The sequence below is a fragment of the Phaseolus vulgaris genome, chromosome 10 (genome assembly GCF_051622355.1).
Source record: "Phaseolus vulgaris cultivar YP4 chromosome 10, ASM5162235v1, whole genome shotgun sequence".
NCBI lineage: Eukaryota > Viridiplantae > Streptophyta > Magnoliopsida > Fabales > Fabaceae > Phaseolus > Phaseolus vulgaris.
Window position 1 is genome coordinate 44745464 of NC_143507.1, and position 23798 is coordinate 44769261.

The window sequence follows — 23798 nt, forward strand, 5'->3', positions numbered from 1 at the left end:
AGGTGAACAGAGACATAGTGGTGTGCAATGAATGTAGTCATTGACTTATGCATAGTGCACACATCAAATTTATGTTGCTGAGGATGGCATGGATATATGCCAGTTCCACTTTTTGTAATAAATTACATATTTGCTATTACTGTGAGAATCAAAGCTGCAAATATCTGCACCACTTGGGGACATGAAAAGAAAATATATAAACCAAATAAAAGAAGTGGCCGGTGGAATGTATGATGTATGTATCCAAGTTAGAGTCAACTAAAGCCTTTTTATATGAAACCACAGAAAAGATAAACCGCAATCTGCAACTAATAATTTATAAATGAGATTTTGTAAACAATGGCCTTCTTTTATTCCATTGTGCTTCTTGTTTCTTAATGTTCCTTCTTTTAGCTTAATGTTTAATGGGTATGCATAAACAAAAAATAAGTGAAGATTCTAGGATGTGTTATTTTTTCATCTAACGTGTTTAGTGTGTTGAAGAGGTTATGTATTTGTTTTTGTTTTGGCACTACTGAGGAGAAGCTATAGCCTTTGGACTTGTTCATGACTGAGTATAAACTAACAAAAGTTTTGTTGAAGTGGGGTTTGAGCAACTAGGAGTAGTGGCAAGCAAGAAAGTAAGAGAGAGGCAAATGTAGTAAAAGGCTTGCATGCTTTTTCTTGTCACTTCTAATTTGAGATCCAGGTTACTACTCAGCTTAAATGTTATGAGTTAAGAGCTAGAAAGTAGGGGAAAATACCTAGAAGCTGCGGTTCCCTTTCCAATAGCAATTCTCATTCATTTTTATTTCTAGAATTTGTTTTAGTCTGTGATAATTTGAGGACACAAAAAGTGAAGGAAAAGAAAAAGACTTTGGTTTTTGAGGTTAATGGGTACCCATCAATCAATCAAACAGGAATTGATAAACAAATATGATCTTTACAAGCACGGTTATTCTTTCTTGTTTTCAGTAATATTCTTCAGCTGCTGTTGCTGTTATCTTTATTTTCTGGCCACAGCCACAAGCATAGATTCTCTCTATGTGCGAGTCCTCTGTCCTTGCTGTGTGCCTTAGAAATGGATGAATGTGCTTTACACTGCTTGGATTCTCTTTGCCCATAAAAGGTTTTCTGCTTTTGTCTGTCTATGCCTCTCCTTTTCATTGATGCTTTCTTAGGCGGTTCTAAGCACACTCTATTGCTGGTGTGGTGTGGTGTGGTGTGAACACTACACGTACACAAGGAGACACACCTACACATTTTATTCCAACTCCACCTCACCCGTCTGGGTATAAAGAGGCATCACCATTCTGTATTCTTCATTGCATAACCTCTTCATAGTCCCTTCACACACTTCAACAGCTGGGAGTGTTGAGAACAGTTTGTCACAGAAAGATGAGCTATGCACATTATCATATGGGCTCTGGTTTGTTCTTTTGCTCCTCTTGATTTTCCTTATCCTTTCTTACACCTTGCATGTTGCTCCCTGAGCTCTTTGTTTCTAAAAATGTTTGTATTTGGAAAGTTATTTTTATTATTCATGCATCTGCTTTTGTTCTAGCTTCTCCTATTGTTTGATTACAATCAATGATAGTTTACTCGATCCATTTGAAGATTATCCTCACTTTTGTGCCGTATTTTGAAATCTATCAACAATCTTCAAAACTTTATATGCCATTTGCAGGTAGTAGAACTGCTCGGAGAAGTTTGGAGTTTGGGAAGACACATGTGGTGAGGCCAAAAGGAAAACACCAAGCCACTATAGTTTGGCTGCATGGTCTTGGTGACAATGGTTTGAGGTATGGATTGTCATATCTTTAACATTTGTTATTGTTATATTCCTCGTTCACCTTACAAGGCATGTGTTGTACTTTTTCTAGTGTGGATCCTTCCAAAGCTTGTCCACTCTTCTTCCTCTATATTATCTCCTCATTGTTATTTTTTTCTTCACCTAAACCCACTTTCTGTTTTTCCATTTTGATATGCTCCTTCAGAGCTATGAGGTAAGTTTGGACAGTACTTTTGATAATACTCTTCAAATATAACTAAGGGATCCAAACTTGTGTTTTTAGGTGCTGTATGTTTTCAGTGTGGTGTTTCTTTCAGTTGAGATTCTAAATGGAATAAATTCTGTTGGAAAAAGTTATATTTAAAGTTTGATTTGGAAGAGTATATACTAGATTCTCAATTTGGGGACCACAAGATCATTTGTTTTCTCTATTAATATGAGTAACTTGACAAGACTTTATTTAGACATAAGAATATTTTTATGACTAGAAAAACTAACACATTATAGAACTTTTCTTTCAACAGAAAATACTATTCAGTTTGATAATTTTAATCTATGGGTTTTTATCTTACAAATCTGTGTATGCCTAATTGCATTATTCTCTTATTCTAATTAATGAGACACGCATAATAAAAATCTTGAGCTTGGATTTTTTGCAGCTCATATCAGCTGCTGGAATCTCTTCCACTTCCAAATGTAAGAAATGAACTTTCCTAGTCTGCTTTTGTACGCACATATTCTCACTTTATCCCTATAATATTCTGATAAATCTATTCTCTTGTACAAAATATATGATGTGATATTGTGCAGATAAAATGGATTTGCCCAACTGCTCCTACCCGCCCTGTAACAATACTTGGTGGTTTTTCCTGCACTGCATGTAATATTAAACAAACCCCTCTTTTGCTTTTATTCATTCTGATTGAATCAGCACCTTGTTACTGTAAGCTAACTCTTGTAGTTGAATATTACTCATCAGGGTTCGACATGGGAGAACTTTCAGAAGATGGTCCAGATGATTCAGAGGGTTTAGATGCCTCAGCAGCACACATTGCCAACTTGTTGTCAACAGAGCCAGCTGATGGTAACTTTTAAACTGAATGACAATTAGATTCTGTTTGAATATATTTTTGTCATGAAATGCCTTTTTATTTTCTTTTTGTATAAGATGCGTACTAAGAAGTTTATGTAAACAAGACATTAAGCATTTCCCAAGTGTTTTCCAATTTATGAGAATGGATTTTTCTTCATCTTTAACACCATTCACGTTAAAGGAAAAATAAATAAAGAAACACTACAAGAAATATTGATGTTAGCCTCCCAAAAAACTCACATAAAGACTAAAAGGAAGACACTAAATGATAATTAGAGTGACTTTGGTGTCCCTTTTAGTCTGTGTGAATTTTTTGGGAAGGCTAACATCAATATTTCTTGTAGTGAAAATTATCAATCTGTAATCTGTTTGTTACTTTTGCTCCTTTAAGCATATCCAATTTGGGACTTGTGATTGATATTTGGTAGATTCATTCATTCTAGTAAGACGTGGGATTTTCTGTCACAGTGAAAGTTGGAATTGGAGGCTTCAGTATGGGTGCTGCAGTAGCTCAATACTCTGCAACTTGTTTTGCCATGGGAAGGTATGGAAATGGCATCCCATATCCAGTGAACTTAAGAGCAGTTGTTGGACTAAGTGGCTGGCTTCCAGGATCAATGTATGATTTCACTGACATTAAATCATGTGTATATATGCTGACAATGGAATCACACGCTAATGGTTGGAAACTTCTGTTTATGTAGGAGCTTAAGGAACAAAATTGAAGTGTCACATGAAGCTAGAAGGAGAGCTGCTTCATTACCTGTTCTTCTGAGCCATGGAAGCAGTACGCATCCCTACATCTTAGCATGTGCTTATGTGACAGTTTGCAGCATTGATTTTGAATGAATTTGATTTTGCACAACTGATTTTGAAGTAAAGTGATTTGTGTTTGGTTACTGCTATGCAGAAAAAAAATTATAGTAAATTTTAGCATACTAAACTTGATTCAACGCAATAACTACTTAAGTAACAGTTCTCAATGTTAAAATCAAACATGTCAATATTTAACTAAAATCAAGCTAATTAATATTTTAACTATTTTCAATAAGCTAATATGAATAGAAACATGCACTTAAATGTTGAAACCATGTTTCTTTGTTATAAACTCACCACTATCTTGTTTCATTGGACTAAAAGCGTGTATTGATAAATATTTGCTGCGAAGTAGATTTCATGTAACAATAGTTTGCATATATTGGTTGCTTTTGCTGCCATCAATAAGCATAGTTGTTGACTGAAACCAACATCTCAAATTCATCTTGTAGGTGATGATGTAGTCCTCTACAAATACGGAGAGAAATCAGCTCAATCCTTGAGTTCAGCAGGGTTTCGATACATTACATTCAAGTCATATGATGGGTAAGACCTCTTTCTTGAGCAGAAATAACCCAGTTCCGAATGAATCAAATATCAATTAATGTAATCATTAAACTTTTTTGAGTGCAGGCTTGGTCATTATACTGTTCCTAGGGAGATGGATGAGGTCTCCAATTGGCTTAACTCAAGGCTGGGGCTTGGGGGATCCTCATGAATAACATAACATAACGAGTGGCTACACCACGAAATGGTTTTTCAGTATATATAATATGGTATTGGTATAGGAGGAATAGTCTTCTGCGTTCCTTTAGTTATGCTGCTGAGAAATAAAGATCTGAATGTGTTTACAAGTAGTTATCTCCCTTCACATTATCATAGTACCTAGAGACAGGGTCAGTTGTACTGTTGGAAAGATTTTGTTTCAATTATTGTAATATAGGGTACTTAGTTGTGTTTTTTATCAATTTCTGAGTGTTTTCTTCTTTTTGGTGGGGTGGGGATTAGTGTAAAATGCTTGCATGAACGTTTGGAGCTATGAAATCCTGCAAACTACTTAGTATGAGTTTGTTTTATAGTCACAACACCTTCCATTGCACGTCATGTATCATTAGGTGTTTGAGAATGGAGAACGTTTAAGCAAACATCAAATTTTATTTTAGCAGCCTCCAAATCCAGATGCATATAAAACATAATTCAGTCCTGACTCTTATTTACCTTCATATGATCTTAAATTAAAGCAAGGAACAAAGAGTAAAAAGAAAAAAAAATCTTACAAACAGGAATGTCGAAACTTCTTATTTGAATATAATCTAGAAAAAAGTTCACATCAGTTGACATTAAGTTCTTGTAAACTACTACATCTCTTAAAACTTCACTACCTTGGGCGTGTGTTTAGTTATTGGAAGTAACATCTTTAAGCTTTTCCTTCAATTCACCAGTCTACAAGAAAATACAATATTATTGTACAGTCCGTTAAAAAATACTACTAACCACAAGTAGGAAAAAAAGGCACTGAAACGGGAACAAACCTGGTGCATGTTGAGAACAATATCCGATCCACCAATAAACTCTCCCTTGATGAAAACTTGAGGAAATGTTGGCCAGTTACTGCTCGGAAAGAACAAGGAGAAGACTAGGATGTCATACAATTTTTTTCCTTATTTATTAATTATTAAACTTTAAAAGGAAACTGGGTTAATAACCACCTATACATATGGTGGTACAACGCTCAAGAACCAATCGAATATGAGCTCGCAATTATCACATTAAATGCAAACGAAAAATGAAATATATCTAAAGATATTTCTACAGTATATCACACTAAATGCAGACATTTGCAGGCTGACTGATATCCAGAGATTCAACATGTTTGTTGTTTAGATGGTCAGAGACTAGAGGATTCAAGGGAAGGAAAGACAAATGACAACCGGTAAAACTCACTAGGTAATACTATTAAATTGCTCCAGATTCATAAAGAAAAGGATACCAAATTTTGATTTTCAAACTCACCTTGATTGTTGATTTCAGAGGCAAGGAACTCATTCCTTAAATTTCATTGGCATTAAAGGGTTTTCCATTGTTATTCTACTGAAAACTTTTTATTTATCATAAACAGTAATTGTAAAACCCTTCAACTTACCTTCATACTCAGAAGATCTATTACTAGTTATAATGATAAAATATTCTTTGGTTTCCCAAGGAATAATATCACCTTTTGTATTAATGATAGAATGATCAAATATTAATGCTAAAGAATAGCACAATCTCCACTACACAATATAAAATAAAGAGAGAGGACAAAGAAAGGAAACAGTCAATAAATTTAGCCAAACAAGCAAAGCAAAAAAAAATTGAGAATGGGTTAGGGAGAAAAAAATCAATATAAAGAAAGGACTTGCATGAAGAATGATAAGGAGATTTATAGGAGTTGGTGATGGTAACAACAGCTATTAGGTGAACTTGATCGTGGGATAGTTGTCTGCATTGGAAGGGGGGGAATTTGATGAGGTAAATCCTAGTCCGATGGAATTTGAAAAATTGATACCGAAAAATGAAATTCAATTGCCAAAGGCCCTTGAAGACCTTTATCCCACCACAATGACAAACTACCATAAATAAAAATGCTAAGTAAACTATGTACAAACTACAATTGTAGATGATTGATGTTTTTTTCCCAGTGTCACATATGCAATATGTTAGGAAGCAGAGAGTAATAATAATAATACAAGATCAACAAGCATGAAGTTACCTAAAGGCTTTTACAGCATTTTTTAGTTCAACATCCTCCAAAATGTTTCTAGCACTTATAGGAACAGCTGCAGGAGCAAAAGAATGATAGTAGTAATTTACAGAACTGTTATCAAATAATGTGAATTCATGTGGTAACAAACTACTTTTACAACTTCACCATAGAGAAAGAAAGAAAAGAAAGAAAGTATCAGCAAACAGAAAAACGTTTTTGACCTTTGAAGCATAGCATATATAATACAAGCATATGGATCATTTTAATTAAATTCCAGAGAAGCAGGTATACAAATAGAGCCCAAATATGATCTTATGGGCCAGCTGCTGGATTAATAAAGGAGGCCTTGAAGAGTTTAACAGGAAGAAATGAAGGAGGAGCATCAAGCCAAGGTGTTCATGCAAGATGGAGCTGATCTCAATAACGAATTCCACATCAAGGCGGTACAAGTAATGAGTGAACTGGGGAGGAAACTAGGAGTTCATCGGCATTGGGCTTGGGACCTTGCTTTGGGCAATGAGGTATTGTTTCTCACTGCTTTCTCTCATAGGTATTTCGTATTATAGATGTGAAATGTGAATTATAATATTGAATTCTAAATGATAGCATTAAACTAAATTAGAGAGGTGACTATGGAGCACAAGAATATAGCAATAGAATGGCTACTGTAAAGTCATCTGCCTTCAAGAAATTAATCTTCCATCTTGTTTTATTAGAAACGTAACCTACATCTGAATTCTTGATGCTAAAGTCTCATATATTTAAGGCTTTTCAAATATTAACATAGAAACTGCACATCCACACCAAGAACCTCCCAAAAACCAGTCCTTGCCTATGCTCTGTATCACGCTCTTTCTTCATATATAACTTTTTGTATTTGCCATGTCATACTATACAACTCAACATTATAAAACTGGTTATCATATTGGAGCACACTTTTTTTTAACATAGGGAAACAGAGTACTTCCTCCATAAAGTGACAACCATAGAACATACAGCTTCGTGTGCATAGGATGTTTTAGTACTTACCATAGAGATTCAAAACTCTAACAGCAAGTGAACTAAAACCACACTGTGGAAATTCAGGCACACCTTTCATGTAAACCATAACAGGGTTATCCTTCACATCCTGCACATATTAACCGGTGACCAAAATTTTCAAGTTACAGACCACTCACGTTATTAAAATAACATTCTTGGACAAAAGGATTGATTGATATACCATTACCTGTTCAATAACTTTTGCCAAAGAAACCCCAGAACCCTCAAGCTTATTAGCTGGCTTGAAGTCATCATGCGTGTCAGAATCATTTGATACAGAAGTTGAGTATCTTGTGCAATAAAACAACCCATTTAACTGTCACCATATTAAAGGAAGTAAGTTACAAAAAGAAGATTACAACATGGAATTTGACAATCTAAATAACTAATCAACAATTGTTGGCACTGATTAGAACAATATATTTCTTTTTATACATAATGCAGTGTTATATATACAGCACCATCTCCAAAATCAATTTGGGGTAACTCAAAAGCCGAGGATGAAGCAGGCATACATAATCATAATTCCAACCTAAGCAAGTTTATTGACCAGGTTAAATAGAAAAGGTAAAAGGACAAAATTTGATTAAAATTAAAAAATAAATAAAAAGCCCAAGATCTGGAAAATGAACGATGCCCATTAGATAAGACTGAGTAAAGAATGAAACTTTTTTATGATTCCCACAAAATAGATGCGAAAAATAAACTACGTAACGATTAATCATGCATAAGAGGTAAGGGCTGAAGATCTCACGGGTCTGCTGAAAGAACGATTGGCGAGTCCCTTGAAGAACATGTTTGACAAGGATGTCGCCATTCGAATAAACCCACAAACAAAAACCTGGAGACGGAGTTTGTCTTGAGTACCGTGTAGTTTAAAAACCAAAATCTGCTTTGTAATTTTTTATATTTTCTTATTTATATTTATATATACATATGTAAATATATAAATTACATTTTTATTTCTTTATAATTCATATTATACATACTACAGGAAATACAGCGCAATTGTGCTTCATATCCGCTTCAATTTTCATGATAATTGGAATTTAACCTACAACATGATTTTGGATTACTAGAAATTGAAAAGTAAACAATAATATGTAAAAGATAACAAATGAATTGATTAATCAACATTTTTGTCTTCTCAAGCTATGAAACTCGGACATTCCTCTTAAATGATACTTGTAGGACACGTATCTGTGAAGTGTCCAATTCAAAAGGTATTTGTTAGATTTCTGATAATTCTAACACAATTTTAAAAAGGAAAAATACATTCATTTTCTAAAATTCAAACTTTATTGTATAAATTGTTATTCTGATTATAAGAATAAGAAACAAATATTTGTGAACCAGTTATGAAAAACATCTTTCTACTCCAAAAAATAATCTGTAACATACTTGTACACTTAAATCTTTATTGTCAATTTATATAATTCATAATTATATAATATATAGATTGGTGTCCCCGTGTCCTACATTTTAGAGATTTTACGTATCGTATCTTATCCGTGTCTGTGTCTCTGCTACATACGCTTTAAGTTTCATTTTTTTTTTCATTTCTTTCATTAGTGGTTTTTAAATCGAAGAGTGTTATGATGTTGACATTAAGGATTTACCAAATAATAGAGTCGTTTGAAATGTAATGGACAGAGTGATGGAAAATGAAAATTATTTTATTTGATATGTAAACTAAATCTGAGAATATGTTCATTCTTTCTGTTGTTGCCTTGCTGCCTTAAAATAAAGAATTAAGAAAAAAGTGAGAAGTTAGTTTATATATAAAAACGGTCTCTTAATATTAATTTAAAAAATTTAAAAATAATTTTATTTTTTAAATAATTTATATGGAATGACAAAATATTCTATTATACTAATACAATTAGATATATTAAATAATCAAACAAAATTTATGTATACCAAAAAAACCGATTATAAAGAAGAATCATCTTTATATTCAGGTATAGGAGTATAAATTAATAAATTATATTTTTATTTCTTTATAATTCATATCATACATATTAATTAAATTTATAAACATATTCGTACTTACTGTAATCAATTCAAATATTTATGTTTTCTTATAAAATTTCAAAATTAATATATAAGTAATATTTAAAATTTATTATTTAAAAAAACAAAACTTAATAAATAAATAATCGTGCAATTTAATTTTCCACCGGTTAAAAGAAAAAACTAGTGAACCCAGCTCGTCTTTTGAATACAGTGTAGTTTAAAAATTAAAACATAAAAATAGAAAATTATAAAGTTTGAAAGGTCAAAATTGCCCCTTAAAATCTTAATTATTCCAAAACCCAAAACCCTTTTTCTTCCTCTGTCATTCACTCCGCAGCCTCTTGCCTGAAGACGCCATATATCACAAGTATTCTCCTTTGATCGGTTATTTCCGTTCACTTTGCTTAGGTTAGGGTTTATGTCTCATCCTTATCCATTACCTTTCTCTTCTTCTTTTCTAATTCTTAATTTCCTCAGAGATAAAACCCCTTTGGTTTCTAATATGTTGTCTGCAAACATTAGTTTTTTTTTTTTCAAAATTGGAACTTGTGAAGTTTTGTGATTTATTGGATTAGTTTCACCGTTTTGAGCGACCCAGTTGGTCTAATGATTTTTTATGACTGCAAAGTTGTAATCTTTACATAGTTCTGACTGGCTTTATGTCTGATTTAGGTGCTTCTTCACTGTTTGCGTGTCTCTACATAGTTGTCTACTTGGAAGAAGCTGAGTGAGATGGTGAAGGGCGAATCAAAGAAACATGTTCTCACTGCTTTCACTCCGAATGGGGACTATGCTGCTATTTTGTCTGCCAATGGGACGGCCAAAGTAAATTAATCTTCCCCCCCCCCCCCCCCCCCCCCCCTTAAATATCATATTTGTTAGTAATTTTGCTGAACTATTCCCAGATATGTTCCTAGGGATGACATATTTTCAAATTGATGGTGTGCTAGAATAATGTTAAGTTGTCAAGATGTTTTGCAGTCACCAATGAGATTTTGTTGGACAATGGAATTCTATGATTGTACTTACTCTGATTCATGTGAGGATGTTAGGTTTGTAACAAAAAATCATCCAATAATTTTCAGATTTGGAACACAAGCACTGGACATTTGTTAGCAGAGTGGAAGCCATCAGATGGAGATAATGATCTTCGTTATTCTTGTATTGCAACTAGTTTCACTGGAGAAAAGGTAGTATGGGCTTTTGGAAAAATCTTTTAATCACTAGTTCTTTTTTACGCTAGAATCATACTTTTCCCCCCTGATGTGGATTGCACTCTTTTGTAATTAGTTTAGAAAAGAACAGGGAACTTTCTTATTAGCTCTTGGCACAATCGAAGGAAGAGTTCTTGCTGTTGATGTTTCCACTGGTGAGAGAAAGTTGATTACCAGCTATCCCGGGTATTATTTTCATTTCATTTTCCTTTTTGCCATGTTAATTCTAAATTTAGTCCTTATATCTGACTTGTTTTTCTTTTCAGTCACGCATGAAAAATTATTTACAAAGAATAGGGACCAAATCTAAAATGTTTAAAGAGGGATTAATTCATAAAGATTTTTTCATCTAGGGGACTTACACGAAAAAAAGATCTTAGGTGTGGGGACCAAAATTTTTATTTTAGTTTTTTAAATAAAAAAAAACTATCAATTTATCTTACATATCCTAAAAACGTTGTTATATTATAGAACAATGTAAAACTATCCATACTAGTCTGTTTTTTTGGTTATCTTTACACTAATCTCCGTACATGGTATATTTTACAAAAGTCATTGTTGTTTGATGATGTAAAAGTGCTGTTTTACTTTGGTGGTCTTTGACAAACTTGAGCTGCTAGCTTAGTAGAGATTTTTTGGTAGACAAAACACGTGTCCCTTGTACCAATTGTGACTTATTGTCCTGAGAAATCTGTTTGGTGGCATCAAATGTAAAAATGTTAGACCAATGTCACTTTTTATTTGGTTCTCTGTATATGAGACTTGGACTCACAGTTCATTGGCTTATTGTTTGGTCATTCTGCTATATCTTGATGAATATGTTACCATATGGAGAAATAGTAGTTTGGACATGTACAAAGAAGGACTTCGGAGGCACTACATCACATGATTTTGCACCATTTTGTAAAAGGGTAGAGAGACCAAAAATGGCATTGAAGAAAATTATTATGGTGAATAATGTCTTTGAGAATTGCGTAATCTATGTAATAGACCTCATCTAGTGGGATAAAACTAAAGCTTTTGTTCATTGGCTAAAGGATAAATAAATTTTTGTGTTTTTTATTTTGGTCTATGGTGTATAGGAATCTACATTTAATATGCAGATTCTGTACTTCTATATCAAATTGAAAACCGTATAATTTCCTTGACATTATCATATGTGGACATCCATATCTTAGTTTTTATGCTTTCATATGAGATTAAGATGATAGTTTATATTAGTCTGTTGTAATACATTATTCTTGTCATCATACAGGGAGATCTGTGGACTCTCATTTGCAAACAATGGATGTGTTCTTCGCATTGTTGGACTTAATGGGATGGCATACGAGGTTAATACTGAAACAGGACAGCTTTTAAAAGAATTTAAAGTCTCAAAAAAGTCTATCACTTCTCTGGCTTTTTCACATGGTGAGTACTTATTCCATTGGGAGCTTGGTTCACTATAATCATTCTTCTTCTTGCATGACAATTGACACTTGTAATTTTACTTATTTTCCAGATGAAAAATATTTAGCTATTGTCAGCTCTAAAATCCGGGTTATAAGCTGGGAAGCTGGGAAAGAGGTTCTGAAGTTCCCCAATGATTTGGTAATCTTCATTACTTATTCTGGATATGAATATTTTTCTTTACAAGTAAAAGCATCCTCAGTTTTTACTTTTATTCCTCAACAGGGAAATGTGCAGCACATTTCTATATCCAATGATGCCAAAAGTTTAGTTACATCAGATTTTGAGGGTAAACATCTTCAAGTTTGGAAATGTGATTTAAATTCAGGAAATGTGGATAAAGGTCCCGCACTTCCCATAAGACATACTCCAGTAGTTTTGGACTGCCACTGTGGTTACAATAAAGAAGAAGATATCATTGTTTTAGCAGTTATGGGTAGAGGTTCTGCTTATATTTGGAATTTGAATGCTTCCTCCGAAGATCAGATACAGCCAACTAAATTGACCACAAAGACCAAAATAGTTGAAACAGGCAAGGAAAATGGTGGAAATTCAAAGAAAGGGCACACTTCAATTATTGGATCCAGATTACAACCTGTTGAAGAAGACAAACAGGTTAAAGCTCTTGTGACTTATGGCTCTGTAGATCATCCTCAGTTTAGTGTCTTAAATATTAGCAATTCAGGGGAGACTATAGTATTAAACCTAGAAGATGATACCAACGATTCTGTTCAACGTCATGGCAGTCCTTCTGGCAAAGGTCTGATAAACCCATTATGTTTTTAGCTTTTCTTACACTATCCTTTTTGCTTCATTTTGTTTAAATTCTAGGTGATTCTAAATTTGTGTTTCTAGAATTACTGAATCTTTAATGTTTTTCCTGCACCACCGGAAGTTGTTTGTCATAGATTGTTGACGAGCTCACGAAATTCCAAATTGAATAAAATGTTACAAACTTTTAAATTGGATATTTTTTTCTTTATTAGTCTGTGCCTGTATGTCCTCTGAACTTTTGAAACTTCTATATATGTACCTGTAACTTGGAACTGGAAGCAGCAATACCAACGGAAAGCAAGAAAGCTAAGAAAAGACAAGCACAATCTGATCCTGATGTTACAACTGACGAGGTGGATTTAGGTAAGAACCGCAATATTTCAAGTTGTTACTCTGCATGAGTAACATTTTATTAGATCTCATCGTCTACCCTTTGAAATTGAGAGTACATTTTTATACATTCTGTTTTTTTCCTGAATGTTGTAAAATACCTACTCTTTTGTTGTACTTATGATTTGCATGATAAGATTCTGAATGTATAGGCTATAGAAATCTGAACAATCCTAATATTAAAAAAGTGTATTTTTTTATCACAAATTCCCGCTGACATGTAAGATGACTGAATTTCCTTAAATTCGTGTTCAGGTCTAATAGTTTTACTAAAACCATTCTCGTATGGATTTATGTAAATTTACACTTTGACATGATGAACCATAGAACCACCAATTCTTAGAAGTGCGCATTCTATATTTAAAAAATTGATTGTTATTTCTTGTACTAGCATTTGATGTAGATCAACATGAGGCTGCAGAAGGAGTTCTCCTTGATAATGATTTGGATGAGCCAACAATGGGAGAGAAACTTGCTAGTCTAAGTTTAGTGGAAGAGAACAAATTCAAGAGTGATAAAGAGCAAGAATCTTCTGTCTCAGTAAAGCCTCCAAGTGCAGACTCTGTAGATGTTTTGATTAAGCAAGCATTAAATGCTGACGATCGCACCCTTTTGCTAGATTGCTTGTATACGCAAGATGAGAAGGTTGTCTTTCTCTTCTATATCCATTGGAGTTTATTTATATATATCTGAATGGAAGTTGTCCACTTGCTCAGTTTCTTAGTTGCTATGCTTGATGCAATAACTCCTTTTGCAGGTTATTAGAAAGTCAATTGCTCAGTTGAACCCATCCAACGTCCTCAAACTTTTATACTCCCTCATATCCATTATTGAATCTAGGTAAACTCTACAATAATCTGGTAAATGTATGTTTAGTACGCATGTTATTATTTGTGTAAGTACTGGCCACTTCTTGATTTAAAATTTCTGTATCTTCCTTTACTAAGGGTTGGAGAAAGGGGAAGATAAGAAAAAAATGACACTTAAGTGATATTGATAGAGAAAACATGGGCTATAAGAGATTATGGTTTTCTAGTTAGCAAACAAGAAAATGGTCAAAAACTTGGTATCAATATTAATTAGGCTTGATGGTATAATTTTGGTTCCTAAATATTTTTTTTCCCGCAATTATGATTGCAGAAAAAAAATGTGGGACCCAAATTGCAGATTTTGTAAAATATAGGAACCAAAATTACAACTAAGCCTATTGATAAAATTGACTAAAATAAATAACAAAAGTTGCTTTAAAATTGACACCACATAAACACAGGCAGTATCCAGTATCAGTAATATACTCTTTACCTATCAGATTTTGCACTGACTCCTGATTAATTCTAAATAAATGTTACTTTCCTTTTGTTTCAGAGGTGCAATCTTGGCATGTGCTCTTCCGTGGTTGAAGTATCTACTTCTACAGCATGCAAGCGGAATATTGTCCCAGGAATCTTCATTAAAAGCTTTAAACTCTTTGTATCAAGTGAGTTTCTTATGATAAATCCATTCTATAAGCACTTAATATGTCACTTTCTCTACCTGTGTCTTCTAAACGATCATTTACATGTAATATAAATTCTTCTTTCTATGCTTAATAAAGCCATTTTGTCTTCTATTTAACTGTAAAGCAAAGGATGAACTTATCCTCTTCAATACTACACGAGCTGCAGAATCCTTTGTGAAGGATTGTAGAAGACATGACATGCTTGTAGAAGGACCTTTAAATGTTGATCATGTTTGCACCAATGACCCTTTTCTTATTTGATTGTTTTTTTGTGTGCAGCTGATTGAGTCTAGAGTCTCCACTTTTAAATCTGTCATCCAACTCTCAAGTTGCTTAGACATCCTTTACTCGGGGGTAAGCCTCTTTCAGCTGTTTACAAGTAATGAGCAAAAGTTGTGATCAACCTGTGCTTATTAGTGCCTTCTTTGGAACAGGTTATTGATGAGGAGGACAATGAAGATGAAATAGTGCCAGTTATTTTTGAGGACAAGGATAGTAGTGAAGAAGAATCTGATGAAGATGCCATGGAAACTGGCCAAGATATCACAGATGAAGAAGAATCAGAACAAGAATTGGATGGTGCAAGTGATATGATGGAAGATTGATAGTGACTTTTTGTTCTTCTCAAAACTTGTCTTAATGTAATTGGCAATGGCACAAGTGCCTAATGTATTGGCACATGCTAATACTCACAGTTTTGAAATGTGCTACACATCTTCACAGACTTTCATTTATTGAAGTGAAAACATGTTCAATCATAGGCATTTAACATGTTTAGTTCTGTTTATTTTTAGATAATTTGTTTGGGTCCCTCAAATTGCTTTCTACATTTTTTCCTAAATCACCCAAAATATAATAATGAAGAATAGCATATTATCATGCATTTTTTTTTATAATAGTATATAGAAATTAATTTTTCATAATAACAATTTTAAAACCATATAAAGTATGTTTTAGTAATAGTGGTTTTATAAAATCATTTATTAATGGTGTAAAGACCCCAAATATTTGTTAAAAGCATTGTTGTGCAAATGTTAGTAATATAATTTTATTATTGATCAAAAGGGTAATGAAATTATTTATTTTGTAAATGAAATATAAAGGTTTGAGGCTGCATGCAATACTATATAATATAACTGTTATCTTTACTCTTCAAAGATACTCACCACTGTTTGTATGTAACTATATGCTATATAAATATATGATAAAAGCAATTAATGCGTATAATATAATAATAGATGGATCTTAAACAAATCAATTTTCAAAAGATATGTGTATAATATTAAAATAAAAATTCACTAATTTAAAAAAAAAACTAAAAGAAGATAATAAAACCATAATTTAATTTCATGCATTAAAACTTATATTATTTTGGCCCACCACGTGATGGGTTTAGCCCATTTTGACTTTAAAAAGAGTGGTGTTACATCAAAAGCTTAAAGCTCGGGCATTTCTTCCTCCACCCCCATGGTTTCATCCTGAACCTCCATGGGAATGGTGAAATCACTATTTTCATCTTCCTTACCCCTTCTTCTTATTCTTTAGCTATTGTTGTTTATAAGTTAGAATGGTTAAGTGGGTGTGTAAAAACGTTGTGATTCTATAAATATTGTTCCATGTTTTTAGATATTTGTTTCCTCCTACTGAGTCATGCCTTCAAGCTTCATGATTTGAAATAAAAATTTTATATTTTAAATTGTAAAATTCATAATATAAAATATTATGTGAGAAAATAAGAAGAAAGGATAAGAAGAAGAAGACAATATAAAATAAATACAAAAAATAAAGTATCATAAAAATATATTTATTAGTTCTAGAGAGACTTCTATCATAGTATATACATAATGTCTAACACTCATTTAAAACAATAGAACATGGATATTCTAATGTTAGAATACATAGATCGTCTAGTGCTAGAACACAGGAGTCGTCTAATGTTTAAAACACAGACTGTTTAATACTAGAACACAAAATTGTCTAACACTAGAATAAGGATTGTCTAATACTAGAATACAGAGATCGTCTAACACTAGAACACAAGGACCATTTAATGCTAGAATCATACAACATGTAACATCCCCCTTAAACTTATGGTAGGATTAATAACTATTATAAGTTTATTACTTAACTTAACAAAGGACATTCCAGAAACTGGTTCGATTAAGAGATCAACAACTTGAAAATGAGCAGGAAGATGCACCGGGTAGAGAAGACGTTGAATACATTTATGAACAAATCTCAAAATATAATATACAATTTGTATTTCATATTATAGAATCCAAAATATAAACTTTGTATTTCACAATGCACAATCTGGAAAATGCACAATCTGGAAAGTCTCCAAATTTCATATTTCAAAATTAAAAAATTATTGTGATATACATTTAGATTTAACTATTTTCTAGCTTACTTTTATTATTATTATTATTTTTTATTTTTTTAAGAGAGAATTTAATACAAGTTTTATGAGTACACATAAATATTTTTACCCAATACTCCAACTAAGTTGGTGTTTTAACTCTTTCCAAGTATGAGATGAATTAGGAAAGTAAAAGGTAAAGTGTGAAGTAATATAACAACATGGATCAAATTTGGAACCTCACAAAATCCATCTAAAGATAATGTTTTTACATGTGGAGACTTCATAGAATAATAGATTTGGTACTGGGTACAACTTGAAGAGAAAAAAATGAGATTTTTTTATGAATCTAGTGAAATTTTATCTCTTGGGTCGTGTTAAGATAACAAAACTTATCCAATTTAGTAATTTAAAAAAAAAAAACCCATTTTAATAATTAAAAAATAAAATTATATCATAAAAATCCCAAAAAATTTGAGTAAGGGGAGGCTGAATTTACTGTGTGTTCAACAGGGACCACAAGGATTCTGTGAAACACTATTTTCTGTTGCTAAGTGGTTGTGAATGTTTATAAATTTGGCTATGCATGGATGGATGTTAATATTTGAAACTACTAGCATACCTAAACTAAAGACAAGGATGAATCAAAATTTATATTGATTTTATATTTTTAATAAATTTCAAACAAACACTAATAAATATAATATTCTGCAGAATAAACTACTAGCATACCTCAACTAAAGACAAGGGTGAATCAAATTTTCAATAATTTGATGAACTATAATACTATGTACTTGCATTTCATATCCATGTAGATCTTTTAAAGGGCACACTTTTAGAATAGGGAAGTACAAAGAGTGGTTACTTGATATCGATAAAAACAAATTTTTTAATGAAATATTCCTTCCATTCATCTGCATAGAAGTCATACAATTAATTACCAATACATTTAGTGTGCTTAGCTGTTAAGTTATGCATAACACAAAACCATGTCCATGTGATAAATAGGTCTTCTGCTAGAGTTTCTCTTTAATCTTTTGAACAAAATTTGTGTGTAAGCTGAAAATAAAAATTAAAAAAGTTGGTGGAAACTTCATCATAAGTAATGTTGAATGAACAGAACACTTTAACAAAACAGGAAAGAAAGTGATAGAGCCGTAAACAAAGTGAGAGAGAAAAAAAAAAGCAGACAAACTATAACATATTATATTAGAGGAATAATGAGAGTCGGACACTTATCTTAAATAACGTGTGTTGGATACATGTATCGGACATCGATACTTGTATGTATTTTTGTATCTGTATTCGTATTTGTGTTGTATCAGTGTCTGTTTGTGTCAATGTGTCTGTGTAAAAAAAAAAACAGAAAAGTAAGGATGTCCTTAGCACTTAGCATGAAGCAATAATAATGAGTAGTGAAGATTGAAGTATTTACATCTTTGCTTGGGAAAAGTACGCACACAATCACAATCAGCATCACAATCACAGATAGCAGAATAGAAATGATGTGGTCGTGGTCTTGCATGGAAGCGATTCCCAAGGAGAATCGAATCAGCCCACTTCCCTTCCTCTTTATTCTTCTTTACAGTTTGCCTCTACTTCCCTTTACCCTTCCCCAAGAGAATGGAGGCCAGATCTTGGCTCATTCCTTCTTACCCTTCAAGAGAGAGAGACATTATAGGGATAGATGCACACATTCATTCAGATAAAGCTGAGGTTTCTCTGAGAGAAAAATTAAAAAGAAACCAACAAAGAAAGAATAAAATAGTTCAGCAGCAGCCGCAGCAGTGCTTCAACCAAAGAATAGAAAAAGAATGCTAAAGATGGTCAAAATGAAACCTCGAAGACTTGTTATTCCATCATAAGCATTCACCTATCTTTATTGAAACTCTCCATCTCCCTTTTCTTTTCTCTTTTTCCATTTGTTTAATCTTCTTGTCTGTTTTCCAACCTTTCAAACTTATACTAACTCACTTCCCTGCCTCCACTCACCACCTTCTTCACTTGCATTACATTAATTCCTCATACTCTTCCTACCTACAACTACATGCTTGCAGCATGTAAATCACTCATTTGTCTTTTGTATCTATTTTAGCCATGGCCTTAACACTACCAGAATATTGTTTCAGTTTTTTCTTCTCCCTCAGAAACTTGTTAACCATATGAGATATATATATATACTGATAATTTTATCACTAAACTTTCTTGTAACTTCCCTTGTACTTTTACAAGAGAATAAAAGAATATTCAAATCAATTGTAAAGCAGAAACTATTTTGGAAACATATTGACTGTCAAAATTCTGTTGATTCCCAGAGAGTAATGGACATGAAAGAGACTTGGATCCCCTCGTGGATGTTATTGGGATAATTAGTGGGCCGGTGTATATGACTTAATGGTACGAATATTCATTACATGGTGGCAAATGCTGACTTGGATTCCACATTGTCCAATTACAAGCTGCCAACATTCTTTTCTTTCTTTTTATTTCACTCCTTACTACTGTTTATTTTTCTTTTTGTTGTATACTTGGATTCTGTTTGTGGGGCTGTACAAATTCTAATTTGATTCATGTAACCAAATGCTGTGGTCAAAGGGACTTTCTAGGGTTCATGGTTTATTTGATTGATGAGATCTTTTGGACACTGTCTGTTGTGCTATTAGGTTACATGCTCTTTCTGTGGGTCTTGAGTTTGTTTGACTTAGCTATCTTGCTAGCTGCTATAGTATAGACCATGAGAAAGTGTTTGCTAATTTAGTGTTGTGCTATCCTAATACATCAAATAACATTTATAGTGCCAAACTTCATGAATAGTACTAGCCAATAGCCTTTTATAATTTATGTTATTTTCAGCATTTGTAAGTTTAAAATAGCTCAAGATAACTTCAGCTAATTTTGTGTAGCTCCATCAGAATTTTTCTATAAACTCAGCTGTGTGAATTTAGGAGTCAATTTACTTTTACTTATTGTGGGAGAAATTTCTTTAAATCCAACTAGAACATAACCAATAAGCCATGAGGATCCTGTTCATGAAACAGAAACCAAGTAACAATAGCAAGTTCTGATAAATAACTCCATTATATAAGGTGTGTATGTTGTGAAATTGTTACAACCAAGATGTGATTGCAATCAATGTTCCTTAACAAGTTATTAACTTTTGTGTAAATTAAAAAATGGGGTTATTGGTCCATGAATTTAAGCTCCTAGCTAGAAGCCATGTTATACATGAAAAATGCTTTGGAATTGAATGCACCTTTGTGCTTGACAGTAACGCATGTGAGCCTTTAATCAACAATCAGAGGATGCAGAAAAGAAAAATGAAAGAATAAAAAGAGCTAGTTGAGTTCAAACTAGCAGTATCAAGTATGAACCCTCTCTCCCTGCCTCTATCCATTTTGGAGTTGAAGGACAAATGATTACCCTATATACACTTTGCACCCATTACCATGCCATTAAAAACAAACAAAAATGAAATTGTAGCCCACTGCCAAAGTAAATGTTCAAAATTCAAAGTGTGCTCTCTTTGGAATTGTAGCACGAATTTCCTTTATCTCTTTTCCCTCCTTTAGAATTCATTGATTCCATTTATCTAGGTTGTCACTCAAACAACACTAAAAAGTACTACAACACAGCCCTCCGTTTATTCTCTTTTTTCTGTGGTCTCTGCCAGTATATAAACCATCCCCCATACCACATTTTCTCATCAGCAAATCCTCTACAGCTTCTTCTGCTTCTCTAATACTCCAACTCACCACATTATCTTCAGGTTGGTCTTTGTATTTTCCATTCCACTATCCCCCTTCATAATTTTTTTTCAATCTCACCCACCTAAAATTTTCCATTCTACAACTTCATTTCTTTGTCTAAAATTTCAAATTTTTTGTATAAAATAACAAAAATACCATTTTTTTTCATATCATGAATCACAGATTGTTGTGTAGTGGAGCAGGTTGTGAATATATCATTCGTGATTATATAATGTGATCAATCTGTCTTCTACTATAGTGCTATATTATGTCAGCCTCGTAACTTGTTTTCATATGTTTCAGAGAAGTTAATCCATCACTGAGTTATTTTATTTTAGATTTGTCCCAATATTATAATAAGCATGATGCTAGCAAGCTAGCTAGTGCCTAGCACTATACACAAAAACATGTATATAATGTGGAAGCATCAAGCTTGTTAACAGAAAAATGTATTGAACATTTGACACTTGGTTCATAATATAGTCTTCTAACGATGATTGTGTTTGGTGAATGCAACAGTGATCTGCAGAGAAGTAAATATGAGCAGACCGGGAGACTGGAACTGCAGGTCATGCCAGCACCTGAACTTTCAGAGGAGAGATTCGTGCCAGCGATGTGGGGACTCAAAATATGGAGATAGAATTGATTTTGGTGCGTTTGGAGGAAGAGGAGGGTCTTCATTTGGGTTAACTGGGTCAGATGTTCGCCCTGGTGACTGGTACTGTGCTGCTGCTAACTGTGGTGCACACAACTTTGCTAGCCGCTCTAGCTGCTTCAAGTGTGGTGCTTTTAAGGATGACTTGGCTGGAGGCTACAACAGTGACATCTTGCGCTCAAGAGCTTTTGGTGGCAGTGGAAGACCTGGATGGAAATCTGGTGATTGGATATGCAGCAGGTGACTCATTCATTCATTGATTTTGTGTGTTTCACCATCTTTTGATTTTGAGAAAAGTTTTGTTGACACCATCAACACAAAAAAAACATACATTTATTATGATGTGAAGTGTGTGTGTTTTTACTGTTGAGATTGTTAATATATCAGCACCCTTTGATTTTTTGGTTCTTGCTTAGGGGACAATCTTGTGCTTTTCCTTTGCCTGCTGTCTTTAAAGTGTGAAGAATATGACAAACACCACAAAAACAAAAGGCACTGTTGGTGTTGTAGGCATGCAACTGATATCTTTATTGGGTTCCCCTTTCTTTGACTGCTTTTAGAAGTTGCATACTTTGAAAACCGGTTGCCCCTTCAGCTCAGCAGTGCAAAATATGGCTAACCAAGTAGTGTTTCAATTCCTTGTGTTTCTTCATGACAAAGTTGATTCATTTTTACTTTTGTGATTGAGCAGATCAGGATGCAATGAGCACAACTTCGCTAGCAGAATGGAATGTTTTAAATGCAGTGCTCCAAGGGACACGTACTAGAAATGAGTTACATTGATTATTGGAGATGCTGCAAGATTTCTTTATTAATTTCTTTGGGATGTTAAAGACAGTGTGAATTCTGAAAAGGTGGTTTCAAAGGCCATGTTACAGAGAAGCTAGCTAGCTACATCCCTTAGGATCTTTCTCAGATTTACATCAAGAACTACACCCATGTTGTTTCGGTGCTTTAAACTATTTTCTTTAGTTTTGGCGTTAGAGAGTTCCATTTATTGTATGGTGCGTGGTTTTCTTAAATCAATATGAATCTCTTTTCTTTTCTGAACTGATGTCTGAGAAGTGCTGATGCAGTGATCCATCACATTCATTTGATTAACTTTCACCAAGTGGACCATCTTATTCTGAATAATCCAACACCAATCAAAATTAAGTATATATGCATGTGGGGTCATATGTGGTACTACACCATTTCTTATTACTTGCTAACTCAAAACAAAATAGTACTATGCACACAACTCTACCAATCATTTTCTTTTAACAAGGACTCACCTTTAAAGCCTTTGGGTTGACAAAAAGAATATTTGAAATAACTTTGAATCAGAATTTCAAGCAGTAATGTTCAACTATGGAGTAAAAAAAGGAAGACCAAGATATCTTCTTTAGTTTCTATGTGAATATACCTTTATTTGATGTACAAATTTGGTCCATGCTGTTTCTTTTTCATTGGTTTTGATTTCATAAACTTTATACATTAATCTAAAAAATGGTATCTAGCAAAAAACTGCTTGGTAACATGACAATTAATTATGTTACATCAACAACTATTTTAGAATAGTATATGATGTGACGTGCAACACTATTGCCAGTTATAATAGAAGCTAGTTGAAAAATAAACTTGTAAAAAGAGGAGGATGACAAAGAACTCTGCATTTTAATCAAGTTGAACATGTTTTAAATTGTCTGGAATGTGATTTTTATGTAAGAGTATTGATTACTGGGAAATATTACTAGTTCTACACCTCTGCTTTTCATATGAGAAATATATCTAACTAGTTTTTCCTTCAGTGGCTTAGAGAGCATATTTGAAACAGAAATCACATTGGATTCCTTTATCTGAGTGTAAAGTATGGCTTTAAAAAGGATGTGCATTGAGGATTTAAAAGATGAGCCAAAGAGTGCATAACTACGTTTGCTTTTGTGTAGGACTCTTGTCTTCCTTTCAGGCAAGCTTTATGTTAGTGAAGTGTCTCTCACTCTTTTTAAGGAAAGGTTTATATTATGAAGTGGATTTTAAGTTTAATTCAATTTCATAAAAATTTCAATATATCCTCTTACGCTGAGAGTGAGAGGTCGTGCAAGAGGTCGTGCGTGAGACAACATATTATAAGTGGTCTGATAGATCCCGTTGAGTTCTTACGCTTTCATTTTAAAAACCCAATTAAAATACGATGACTAATGAACCCAATCCGAAATATGAACCATAAAAAGAAAATACCAATTAAACC

General features: G+C 33.2%; 4 protein-coding genes across 5 annotated transcripts; 3 read left to right on the forward strand and 1 right to left on the reverse strand.

The window, feature by feature from the left end:
- Positions 1-270: 270 nt before the first annotated feature.
- Positions 271-4762, forward strand: LOC137818331 (uncharacterized). Its single transcript, XM_068621680.2, has 9 exons — positions 271-1408; positions 1667-1781; positions 2431-2467; positions 2582-2651; positions 2751-2855; positions 3333-3483; positions 3569-3651; positions 4133-4226; positions 4314-4762. Exons 1-9 carry the CDS (start codon positions 1378-1380, stop codon positions 4396-4398), a joined length of 771 nt encoding a protein of 256 aa, XP_068477781.1. The 5' UTR covers positions 271-1377; the 3' UTR covers positions 4399-4762.
- Positions 4763-4966: 204 nt separating this feature from the next.
- On the reverse strand, positions 4967-8422 carry GRX4 (glutaredoxin 4). The gene is made up of 6 exons (XM_068621681.2): positions 8222-8422; positions 7655-7783; positions 7456-7555; positions 6433-6499; positions 5213-5291; positions 4967-5123 (listed from the first exon to the last, which is right to left on the reverse strand). The coding sequence occupies exons 1-6, from the start codon at positions 8282-8284 to the stop codon at positions 5076-5078; spliced, it is 486 nt and encodes a 161-aa protein (XP_068477782.1). The 5' UTR covers positions 8285-8422; the 3' UTR covers positions 4967-5075.
- A 1359-nt stretch (positions 8423-9781) lies between these two features.
- On the forward strand, positions 9782-15566 carry LOC137818857 (WD repeat protein). Of its 2 annotated transcripts, none has more exons than XM_068622484.2 (13): positions 9782-9891; positions 10156-10308; positions 10569-10673; positions 10774-10883; positions 11953-12107; positions 12199-12287; positions 12372-12906; positions 13203-13283; positions 13702-13955; positions 14068-14150; positions 14676-14787; positions 15088-15162; positions 15243-15566. In XM_068622484.2, the coding sequence occupies exons 2-13, from the start codon at positions 10216-10218 to the stop codon at positions 15411-15413; spliced, it is 1863 nt and encodes a 620-aa protein (XP_068478585.1). In that variant the 5' UTR covers positions 9782-9891; positions 10156-10215; the 3' UTR covers positions 15414-15566. The 2 variants fall into 2 exon arrangements, with proteins under 2 accessions (XP_068478585.1, XP_068478587.1); XM_068622486.1 differs by having other exon boundaries at positions 9797-9891; positions 10779-10883.
- A 4993-nt stretch (positions 15567-20559) lies between these two features.
- LOC137819052 (Ran BP2/NZF zinc finger-like superfamily protein) lies at positions 20560-22618 on the forward strand. Its single transcript, XM_068622776.1, has 3 exons — positions 20560-20933; positions 21433-21808; positions 22260-22618. The coding sequence occupies exons 2-3, from the start codon at positions 21453-21455 to the stop codon at positions 22333-22335; spliced, it is 432 nt and encodes a 143-aa protein (XP_068478877.1). The 5' UTR covers positions 20560-20933; positions 21433-21452; the 3' UTR covers positions 22336-22618.
- Positions 22619-23798: the final 1180 nt, after the last annotated feature.